Here is a 12,304-nt window from a genome sequence, read left to right as displayed (position 1 = left end):
TGTTACAAAGTGCCTTTTTCAGTGAGTTGATGATCTTCCAGCAAAAGTTGAAGTTTGTCTTATCTCCCACAATATGCATTGTATCATGCTTGGTTACAAATAATGCATAGAATTCTAGTAACCTTTTCAGCTCTCCTGTTATTACAGCGCTAAATCATTTGTAATATCCACTAAAAAAGCAGAAGTTTCATAACGCTCATACCTCAACAGGCTTTGCTGCACTACCCATTTTTCAGATCAGTATTAGGTTAGATTAAATGAGGAAGATGAAGTGACGAGGTTTGAAACCACACGTCCTGGCTGAAAATGAGTTCCTAACAAAATTGTAATGGCCATTAAACTTCTCTGTCTGGACTTCCATACTTGCAACTTTCATGGGAGAAATGACTAAAGTTGAGGAGCTTTAAATGAACTGCATTGATTTAGAAGTCTCACCCTGGTTTATAAATCCCTTTAAATAGCTCTCTCCTCCTCTTCTCTCTCTAACCATTTCTAAAACCCACGGATTTCTGTCGTCTTTCAACTTTCTTAATTCCCCTTGTGATTATTGCCCTAGCTTGAATTCTCTTCCTAATCTTTCTTCCTTTATGTCCTTAACCAAACTTCTAGTCATCTGTTGATTTATTTTGGCTTGGTATCAAATAAAATATCTTTACCGTGTGGTGATTTCAGCCTACACAAAGGGTAGTTATATTATTTGAAATCATTGCCAGATTACTAATCTGATATTTGAACTCAACAACAATGTTCTGAGACATACAGACTTCATGCAGTAAGCTTTGATTCTGACAGGAAATAGTTCAGATTCAGATTTATTTATCACATGCACATTGAAACATAAAGTAAAATGCAACACTTGCGTTGATAAACACACCCAAGGAAGTGTTGGGGGCAGCCTGCAAGTGGCATCACACATTCTGGTGCTAACATAGGACAACATAGGCAGCAACAACAAAACAATTTCAACACAGATCTGTGGTTGCACTGAAAACAATACGTGGGATGTCAAGAATAAAAACTGAACACGGTGAAAATGTTCAGTGGGTGAGGAAGCATCTGTAGAGAGTGAGTGAGAGTGACAAGAGTAGAAGAGTGTGAGAGTGATAGAAGTAGAGCAAGAGATTGAGAATGTATGAAAGAGTGAGAATGAGAAAAGATTAAAGATTATTAACTCTTTTTCTCTCCACAGATGCTGTTCCATCTGCTGAGCATATCCAACTTTATGTTTTAATTTAACTGTGATTGCAGTTGTGTGCAGATTCATACATTTGTAGCAGTAGTAAGGTACTTACAGTGATGACATCTGTATCAGCTGGTGACATTTCAACCACATTTACCAAGTATGGCTCATCCTTCCAAACTGGGTGATTGTCATTAATGTCAAGCAGAGTTATGTTCACCTGAAACAATTCAGAAAATACCTTAAATATTCCATGTGTTAGCTACTAGAAAGTGACAATTCCTTTGGAATAAATTATATTGTTCTTTTCTGAACTCTTATTTGGGTAGAATTTATGAACCTGAGCCCCCTTCAAACCAATATATGTTCCACTTGATTTAAGTTGCCTCAAATAAAGGAACAGGAGAAAAGGGAGTTTATGGATTGGAAGAAAGAGAAAAAGATCTCATTTTCTTGCCCATTATTTATAATATTCCTGAGGTGCTGGCCTCCAATCACCTACTCCATCCCACCCTTTGGCAACTCACTGAGATGGTTTGCAATCTTTGCCTCAAATTGGGTTGTAGACAATATTCCCGGACAATCAACTACAGTATTTCAACCTCGGCATCCCCTCGCACCAGGTTATTCTCCTTAGACAAACCTTCCTTCTTGAGCATAAACTTCAGATCATCCAGAACTCTTCCTTCTGGTTATTGCTGTTTCTGGAGTGTGTTGTGTGAAATGGGCTAAGGGTTTCTTCCTATTTACTGCTTGTTTGTTTTAGAAACATAGAAAATAGGTGCAGGAGTAGGCCATTCGGCCCTTCGAGCCTGCACCGCCATTCAGTACGATCATGGCTGATCATCCAACTCAGAACCCTGTACCTGCCTTCTCTCCATACCCCCAATCCCTTTAGCCACAAGGGCCATATCTAACTCCCTCTTAAATATAGCCAATGAACTGGCCTCAACTGTTTCCTGTGGCAGAGAATTCCACAGATTTACCCCTCTCTGTGTGAAGAAGTTTTTTCTCATCTCGGTCCTAAAAGGCTTCCCCTTTATCCTCAAACTGTGACCCCTTGTTTTGGATTTCCCCAACATCGGAAACAATCTTCCTGCATCTAGCCTGTCCAATCCCATTAGAATTTTATACGTTTCAATCAGATCCCCCCTCAATCTTCTAAATTCCAGAGGGTATAAGCCTAGTCGGTCCAGTCTTTCATCATATGAAAGTCCTGCCATCCCAGGAATCAATCTGGTTTGTACTCCCTCTATGGCAAAAATGTCTTTCCTCAGATTAGGGGACCAAAACTGCACACAATACTCCAGGTGTGGTCTCACCAAGGCCTTGTACAATTGCAGTAGTACCTCTCTGCTCCTGTACTCAAATCCTCTTGCTATAAATGCCAGCATACCATTTGCCTTTTTCACCACCTGCTGTACCTGCATGCCCACTTTCAATGACTGGTGTACAATGACACCCAGGTCTCGTTGCACCTCCCCTTTTCCTAATCGGCCACCATTCAGATAATAAGGCATGCTCCCCAATCCAGGCAACATCCTTGTAAATCTCCTCCGTACTCCTTCTATAGCATCCACATCCTTCCTGTAATGAGGTGTCCAGAACTAAACACCTCTGAAGCTTGTTCAGAGTTCTGCTCTAGTTAGCCTACTAACAGAAGTATAATGAAATGAAAATGTTTCTTTCAGATTTTTGACACCATTCCCATTGTTTTATAGCACATTTGGTTGTATGGGGCTTAGAGTCACAGAGTAACACAACAGAGAAATAAGCCTTTTGGCTCATGGCATTCTTGACAAACATTATGCATCCATTCACATTAATCCCTTTTCATTCTCTGCATATTCCCATGAAGTCCCCTTGATTCAACCACTCCCCCACACCAGGTAAAATTTACGGCAACTAATTATCCTATCAACCTGCACAGTACTGGGACGTTGGAGGAAAATGCATCTGGGTAAAATCTGTACAATCACAGGGAGAACATGGAAATTTGACACAGAAAGCACCACGGGTCAGGATAGAACCAGGAAGGGGGTACAAGAGCCTCCAGATTCAGAAACAGTTATTACCTTTCAACTACTAGGCTCCTGAAACAAAATGGATAACTTCAGTCACCTCAACACTGAACTGATTCCAAAATCTATGGACTCACTTTCAAGGACTCATGTTCTTAATATTTACTTACCCACCCCCTTTTTTTTGTGTTTGCACAATTTGTTTTCTTTTGTGCATTGGGTGTCGGTCTTTGTGTGTAGTTTTTCATTGATTTCATTCTGGTTTTTTTTGGTATCCACTGTGAATGCCCAAGAGAAAATGAATTTCAGGGTAGCATATGGTGACATATATATTCTTTGATAATAAATTTACTTTGAACTTTGAGGGTCACTGGAACTGAGAGGCATCAGCTCTACAAGTTGTGCTATTGTCGCCAGCAGATCTCACCGGAACTGCTGAAGATCAGTCACCCAGACAGGGTGTTCTAGATTTATTGTGAATCTGTAAATAAACAGAGTGCCAGTGGGCATTGAACCTGTCACTGGACTTTATGTGGGGACTGATGACAGAATGCAGTCCTGCTGGGCGTCCCCAATATTACACTGAAGGAATTGTCAGTCAGAGGATTAAATCATCCACTCAGTTTCTTGTGTTGACTATTAAAAATGTGTTGCATTATTTAAGTAAGATCCTAGTCAAGTCTTTGTCAATCCACATTCATTCTTCAACCAACACTTTCTTTTGATGCAATGCATTCTTTCCTCTTATGCCTCTTTCTGTGCCATGAATTCCTATGACTATATAACTGACAGGTTAATCTCCCAGCTGTGTCATGCCCACAGGGACAGCTGCATCGCCTTGTCTTATGAGTGACACAGTTAAATTGTATAAGAAAAATCACATACCCTTTCAGAATATTCCAAGGCACATCACATGCAATGAAGAATTACTATCTGATTACTTTAGTAATCTATCTTTAAGCACACTACTAGGGATAAATGCTATCAGGCCACTAGGGATAATGCCCTTCCCTTCCGCGACGATCTTATGGAATCTTCTGTAGCAATCCAAGGGGCTTCAGTTTGGCAACCACCTACAAATGGGCAGACATCCATGAATGTGTGACTCTTCATTCCTCCTCCTCCTCTGTAACTTAAAAACATGTTGTTCTCTAACTTTTCTCAAATACTAATGAAAGACCCATTGACTTGAATCATTAACTTTCTCTCACTCTACAGACACTGGCTGAACTGCTGAGTATTCCCTGCATTCTGTTTAATCTCATATTTCCAACATCTGAGGTCAACTGGGGTGAAACAGCTATCCATTGGGCCCTGGTAGATATAAACACAAGAACTAGAAGTCAATATTACCCCTGGAGTCTCCTCTGTTGCTTGAAAAGATCATGGTTCATCTGCTTGTCAGAAGTTTCATGTTCCTGCATTGTTGGTCCCATAATTGTTGGTTCCTCTAAAAATCGGAGTCAGCCTTGGAGATACTGATATTATTGATCTCACACTCCTTATCCTTGCCTTAGGTCTACATAAACAGTCTTACATTACCTACCCTATTATCCCCATAAATATGATCACTGCTCCTTCTTCAAAACTCCAGAGTTCAGGACCACTCTGCACAGTCTTCTCTCATAAAGGAACTCTGCATTTAATTTTTCTCAGTCTCTCTCACCCTTGGTTTTCCAGTAATTTTGAATAGACGGGTTCACACAGCTACAATGCAGTTCAAAGTAATTAATTGTAGATGTGTGGATGTATCCAAGACGTGTGATAAGTTGCTGCAAGGACAAACTGACAACACCCTTATCATCACAGGCAAAGATAAAATAGAGAAAAAGGTTTGTAGTGTTGGACTTTGGACAATGAATGACTAAGGGGAATAATCGACAATGCCTTTTTAAAAACTGTGTTGGACTGATACTGTGACTCTAATCATTTCATTTCACCATGATTACAGGTGGAATAAGATGGAAATTTTGCTCTGAGGGGATTTTTCTAGAGATTCATGTTTCTAGCCTGATTGGACCCTGGACCTGACAATGGTGTCCCTATTTAAACCAAACAACTGACCAACATCATATAACTAGGCAGCTCTGGGCCAAGTACAGAAAGTAGGAACTGTATTCCATGCAGAGCACTAATCCAACCCTAGACAGCCTGAAGCAAATGGATATCCCCCCCAAAAATTCCTCTATACATCCACCTTATCTAGTCCTTTCAACATTCAGTAGGTTTCAATGAGATCCCCACACAATCTTCTAAATTCCAGCGAGTACAGGCCCAAAGCTGCCAAACGCTCCTCATGTGTTTACCCCTTCATTCCTGGAATCATTCTCATGAACCTCCTCTGGACTTTCTCTAATGACAATATATCCTTTCAAGATAAGGGGCCCAAAACTGTTGACAAGACTCCAAGTGGGGCCTTACTAGTGTTTTATAAACCTCAGCATTATCTCCTTGCTTCCATATTCTATTCCCTTTGAAGTAAATGCCAACATTGCATTTGCCTTCTTTACCAGACCCAACCTGCGAATTAATCTCCTGGAAGTCTTGCATGAGGATTCCTAATTCCCTTTTGCGCCTGTGATGTTTGAATTTTTTTTCCCTATTTAGATAATAGTCTGCACTATTGTTCCTGTTACCAAAATGCATTATCATACATTTCCCAACACTGTATTTCACCTGCTACTTTTTTGCCCATTCTTCCGATTTGTCTAAGTCCTGCTGCAATGGCATTGCTTCCCCAGCACTACCTACCCCTTCACCTATCTTTGTATCATTCGCAAACTTTGTCACAAAACATCAATTCCACTATCTAAATAACTGGTAAATAATGTGAAAAATAGCAGTCTCAATAGTGACCCGAGGAACACCGCCAGTCACTGGTAGCCAACCAGAAAAGGTCACCTTTATTCCTACTCGCTGCCTCCTGCCTGTCAGCCATTCCACTATCCATGCCAGTATATTTCCTGTAATACCATAGGATTTTATCTTGCTAAACACCTTATCAAATGCCTTCTGAAAATCTAAGTAAACGACATCCAACCCTCTCCTTTGTCCACCCTGCTTGTTACTTCCTCAAAGAATTCCAACAGATCTGTCAAGAAAGATTTCCCTTCACAGAAGCCTTGCTGACTTTGACTTATTTTATCAATAGTCTCCAAGCACCCCGAACCTCGTCCTTAATAATGGACTCCAACACTTTACCAACTACTGAGTTTAGGCTAACTGGCCTTTAATTTCCTCTCTCTTATCTTCCTCTTTTCTTAAAGAGTGCAGTGACATTTACAATTTTCTAGTCCTCCAGGACCATGCCAGAATCAAGTGATTCTTGAAAGATCATGACCAATGCATCTGTATCTCTTTAGCAACCTCTCTCAGGACTTTGGGATGTAGTGACTTATCCACCTTAAGACCTTCGCCTAGCACTTTTTCCTTTCTAATAGCAATAGCACTCATTCCCGTTCCCTGGCACTCACAGACCTTTGGCATACAGCTAGTGTCTTCCAGAGTAAAGACTGTAGCAAAGTACTTATTAAGTTCATCTGCCATTTCCTTGTCCCCCATTACTACCACAGCAGCATCATTTTCCAGTGGTCCAATATCAACTCTCACCCTCCTTTCATTCTTTATATAACTAAAAAACTTCTAGTAAAAGTTCCAGCCATCGGTTGGATTTTTTGTTATGCCAGCCACTTCTGATATCTGGCAATGGTACCTCCCATGCTGTGGCTTGTCCTGTGCTCTGGACTTGGTCGGTTGGTGCTCAGGGGGGGAGAATCAGCTGCTTCCGCTCTCCGAGGTAGTCGCTGGAATTACCTGTGCAGTCGCCACTGGAACTACGGAGGCTGATACTGGGAACCATCCTGGCTCCATGGTGTAGGGGGGTCCAGGTTCAGGTCCCAGTGGTGATGGCCCAGTAGGGGTCTTGGGCTGAACCCCTCACACTTATGCTACATCTGCTCACAAAAACCTCTGGATGAGAGTGTGAAGAACAAGAAGAGCCATTCTGGTTTGGACGTTGCCTGGAATAACGAGGTCTGCGCCAATGGTTGGGGAACCGGGACCGTCCAGTGAGAAACTGGTTACTGGACAAAATAGGACAACATGGATATATTTATCTCCTTCAGTCTTTAGTATTCCTGACCTGGGCAATGCACTAAGCCAAGTGACACTGCATGGCCCAACTCAACCTGAAAGTTTCAGAAAAATATATACCCAATCTGACCCCAACACTCAAAGGCAAACTTGTTGGGCACCAATTCCACGAGCAAATGTTTCAGGGAGGATATTTGGAATGAATCAAAGTAAACTAAAGACTTGCAATCTTTAGTATCTTTTACCTGCCTTTCACAAAGTCCTGGATTTCTGAAGTGTTGTTTCTGTTCTGGGAAACACTACAGTCCATTCATGCACAGAAAGCTTCAATAAACAGTAGTGCCATATAACAATGATCAGATAACCTGTTTCAGTAATCCCGATGGAGCGATATAATTGGTCAAAGCACTGAACACTTGTTTGCTCTTCTTCAGACTGGCTCAGAGGGAACTTTTATATTTACATCTCCTGAGAGTACTGCTGGGATCACAGCATTCCTTCAGTACTTAACAAGAGCTTACAGAGAGTTGCTAATGACAGGAGCTGATCCTGATCTCTGGAGCTCAATTGGCAGCCCAGCATTTTCACTCAGGCTCACTCAGCTAACCTCAGAACTCAGCTGCAACCACCTAGCTAAAATATTAAGTACAGATGACAAGAGATTTTAATAATTCACTCATTTAGTTCCCTATTCAATCATAATTCCATTACACCCAAGGATGAAACTAAGTAAAGAATTACTTTAATACCAAAGTGAAATTAATGCTCATCAAATTCCTTAGTGCTACCTCTGATAATTGTTGTTGTTCCGTTTCGCGCCTTGTGACGCATCAATCCTCATTTTTTGCCATTTCCGTAGCATTTCACTTTTTTTATGAGACTGAGTTGCTAGCTCGACGTTCAACCCAGCATGATAGGTTAAAGGTTTAAACCTGCTGTGAAGAATGTAAACACTGAATCTTGGTTTACAGCTCAGTAAGGCCTCAGGGAGAGCAGCATAACTAAACCTGAAGCACGTCTATCAACATATTGCACGACAATTGAAAAGTGCACCGAATTTATCTGACGCCTGGCCACCACATTGCCCTCAATCAACGCAATAAGTAGATTAATTTGCCAGCTAATCATTTGGTAAATTGGTTTATTACTGCAAAATGTACTGAGGTACAGTGGAAAACTTGTCTTGCATACCGTTCATGCAGATCAATTCATTACAACAGTGCACTGAGGAAGTATAATGGTTAAGCAATAACAGGATGAAGAATGAAGTGTTACAGTTACAGAGAAAGTGCAGTGCAGGTAGACAGTAATGTGCAAGATCATAATGAGGTAGATTGCTCAACAAGTTTTGTCCTCTTAATTACAATAACTACATTTCATGAAGTCATCCACATTTTGTGCTGTTAGTGGTGGGATCACTGTAGACAAGTTTAGTTTTTAAGTGGGTTTAAGAACCAGTCTGAAAGTTCAGATAGCTAATGGTACTGAATAAGGATACCCAGAAGAACAATAGCATTCTCTCATTCCATCTCACTAGCCCCCACAGTGAACAAATTATCCTTTCAAAATTCCACCATTTTCAATGAGATGCAACTCCCAGACACCTAAATAGATAGAATATCACATTATAAACAGGCTTCCCATCTCCATGCTGACCATCATGTAGTTACTTATTCTAACCCATTTCCTAGCACTAGGCCTATAAACTTCTATGTTGAAGATCAGTACTAAAATTTAATACATCAATAAAAAAAAATCACCTGATTATTATCACACTGTTGCCTGAGGAAGCTTCCTCTGCACATAATCACTGCCAAGACTCCTACTTTAAAGTGGGAGCTACATATGCTACTGAATACAAAGCTCCTTGGGACAACCTGAAAGGGGTGAGAAAGCTTCTATGGGAATGCCAGTCTGTCCTTATCTAAGCAGCAAATGAAGACTCAGTCAATCACCCACCCTGACTACTGGCCTTTGAGGCTGCTGTCAGCTAAATGAGATCTGTCCGCCAGGAACTGACAGTGGAACAAACACGGCCATTAGTTATATAAAGAGATCTGTATCGGGGAGACACCCATCACAAGAGTTGTATTCTGCCTCTGGGTTTGTATGGCAACATCACTCACTGTGGCTATTCCTGTCTTCTGGTTGTTCCCTACTCCGCCATCCACTGCTCTGACGATCAGGATGTACTCAAATTTGGTCTCTCTGTCCAGCAGTGAAGTCGTTGTTATTTCTCCTGCAAGAAGATGGACGGAATCATTATAATCACACTCCGGCAGCAATAACGTCAGTGCATTAATTACAAATGATGAACAAGTGTCTTTGGCAAAGTGAAAAGGAAACAAAGCAAGCAGAGATACAGATGGGTCAAGATCTAACTGATTACAAGATCAGGCCCAAGGGACTGAAAGTCCAACTCCTGGCTCTTTATTTTAATAACAGAAGCATCTTATGAAAATAGGTCCAATTTTGTGCGGCTTCATCTTTCTTTTAAATGTCATAAATATGGACACTCCAAGGCTAATTAAGGAGCAATTACTCTTCCTGCCTCCTGCAAGTTCACACTACAAACCAAGCCCACTGGAACCCACGCTTAAGGGTCAGGTCTAGATTTGATCTGTATGAACTGTATACAAGTTTTTCACTGCATCTTGGTACATTTGACAACAATAATAGTAAACCAATAAATATTTAAAGTTGGCTCAGATTGGCTTATTACAGGAGGATTTGTCCAGCATCACTGCAAGCATTCTCTGTTTTTAATCAATTGTTTGGTGTTTCATCCTCAAATAAATCTATGGCATGCTCAATTCATTTACAGCAACAACTGAGAATTCTCAGGTTGTTTATGGAGAAAATAGATTGAGTGGATGTGGAGTGGCTGTTTCCATCTGAGGGCACAGCCTCAGGAAAAAAGAGGCATCCCTTTACAACAGAAATGAGGAGGTACTTCTTTAGGCTGAGGGTGATGAATTTTTAGAATTCATTGTCAGGGGGGGCTGTGGAGGCCAGGTCATGGATTCCTAAATGGACATTGAATCTTTGGATAATACCTCACTTTTTTTTTTAAATATACAATATTTCTGTTTTTGCACAGTTTTTAAAATCTATTCAATATACATAATTGATTTACTTGTTTATTTTTTATTATTATTTTATGTTTTTTTCTCTGCTAGATTATGTATTGCATCGAACTGCTGCTGCTAAGTTAACAACTTTCACATCACATGTTGGTGATAGGGAGGGGAGGAGAAGATGGCGGCGCGACACAGCGCGCACGGCTGCTCCGAAATGATATCGTATTTGTTAAATAGGGGCCATGCACAATCCTGATTTGATGGAGACAGACGTGAAGAAGCATGGAGGAACATCTGGAGAAACTTCTGAAATGCCTGCTTCGCTGCTGCTGCTACTGTGCGATCGAGAACCTCCGGAGGGGAAGGCCTCAAATCCTCGGCTTTGTCTATTGCTGGGGCTGGGGTCAAAGTGCTCGGCAGAGATGGTGCTCGGTGCTGGAGGGCTGGTCGGAGGCTCGAAGTTTTCGGACGGACTCAGAGTCAGACTGTGGTTGGGTGCTTCCAGGGTGCTGCATCGGCAAGTTTGCGGCGCTGGAGGTTCATGGCAGGGAGAGGTTTTCTTCCTTCAACCGTCTGCGTGAGATGATGGGACTTTCGAGAGACTTTGAGACTTTTTTTTTAAACCGTGCCCATGGTCTGTTCTTCATCAAATTACGGTATTGCTTTGCACTGTTGTAACTATATATTATACTTATGTGGTTTTTGTCAGGTTTTTTTAGACTTGGTTTGTCTTGTGTTTCTGCGATATCATTCTGGAGGAACAAATTGTATCATTTCTTAATGCATGCACTACTAAATGACAATAAAAGAGGACTGCGTGTCCTCATAATCTAATAAACCTGATTCTGATTGGGTGCATTTAAGGAAGAGACTGATATTCTTGACTGGTAAGGGGATTAAAAGGTTTCAGGAAGAAGGTGGTTGAAAAGAGTTTTAAAAAAATCACCCATGATTAACTGGAGGAGAAGACTCAATGGGTCGATTGGCCGAACTCAGCTCCTATATCATATGGTCTTAAAATTACAAGTTGTTGGACTCGGGTCTGGTTTAATCTTATATCTACAGGATTCTAAACCAGTGTTGCAAAATCCCAGTATAACATGACTGATTTAAATATTTGCTGTAAATATTTCCAATATTTTAATGGATGCACTCAGCTAGAAATCTCTGTCATATATTGACAGCCTTTCAAGTACCAATATATCAGAAATGAAATAAGCTTGTTATCTATTGGAATTGCTTTTCTTTCCTGTAAGTTCATTACCCTGTGAAACACTGCAAGGCTTCGTATTATCTAAAAGCTACTTCTCTGTGTTTCTGAGGTCCCCTCCACCTGCCTTGCGGCTCAGAATCGGAGAGGAAGAGTTATTCCACGCAGCACCCTTGTGCCTTGCCTTGGGAAACAAAACTCAGTTCTGAGCAAGCAAGAGGACACAGGGACACAGTATCCTCCCCTCCTGCATCCAGACTGTCGTCTTTCAACAGCTAATTCCCAACCCATTCATTCATTACTGACATAGAGATGCTTTCTTTAGGCTGGAGGAAATGGCTATATGATCATTGGTATGTTTGTTAGTGACAGAATCTCAAAAGCAATTCAGAGTTCATCAACTATAATGAAAAGGGTTTTCTGAACATGCAGGTGAAATCCTCCCATCTCTGTTGAGGTTCTTACTACTCCTTCATGTGAGCCTGAGATTGTGTATTAGTTACATATTTAATACTGCTCGTGAAGATCTTGACTGACTAGTTGGTTGAGTAGTCACTTCCAATGAAGAGGCAGGCAGTCTACCTGATCGAGTGTTGATCCGAAACAGTGAGGACCCCTCCAGAGAGTAGATTATTGACTCCTGCCCATACTCCCGAGACTGGTCCAGATCAGATGCTGTAACAAATAATACTGTGGCTCCTGTGAAAGAGAGACAGACTGG

General features: G+C 41.2%; 1 protein-coding gene across 13 annotated transcripts in view; it reads right to left on the bottom strand.

Moving 5' to 3' along the window:
• cdh23 (cadherin-related 23) overlaps positions 1-12,304 on the bottom strand; it is a 1,156,658-nt gene that overhangs the window by 458,337 nt on the left and 686,017 nt on the right. For 12 of the 13 annotated variants that reach the window (XM_072282605.1, XM_072282606.1, XM_072282607.1 and 9 more), the window contains exons 19-21: positions 12,166-12,282; positions 9,420-9,532; positions 1,293-1,400 (exon numbers count right to left, since the gene is read on the bottom strand). In XM_072282605.1, coding sequence (XP_072138706.1) covers positions 1,293-1,400; positions 9,420-9,532; positions 12,166-12,282 — 338 coding nt within the window. Of the gene's footprint in view, positions 1-1,292; positions 1,401-9,419; positions 9,533-12,165; positions 12,283-12,304 lie in introns of those variants that run through there. The other variant, XM_072282617.1, reaches the window with a different exon arrangement.

Source organism: Mobula birostris, chromosome 18 (assembly GCF_030028105.1).
Source record: "Mobula birostris isolate sMobBir1 chromosome 18, sMobBir1.hap1, whole genome shotgun sequence".
Taxonomy (NCBI): Eukaryota; Metazoa; Chordata; class Chondrichthyes; order Myliobatiformes; family Myliobatidae; genus Mobula; species Mobula birostris.
Note: the sequence above shows the minus strand (reverse complement) of the source record. Positions and strands in the feature narration are given on the sequence as shown.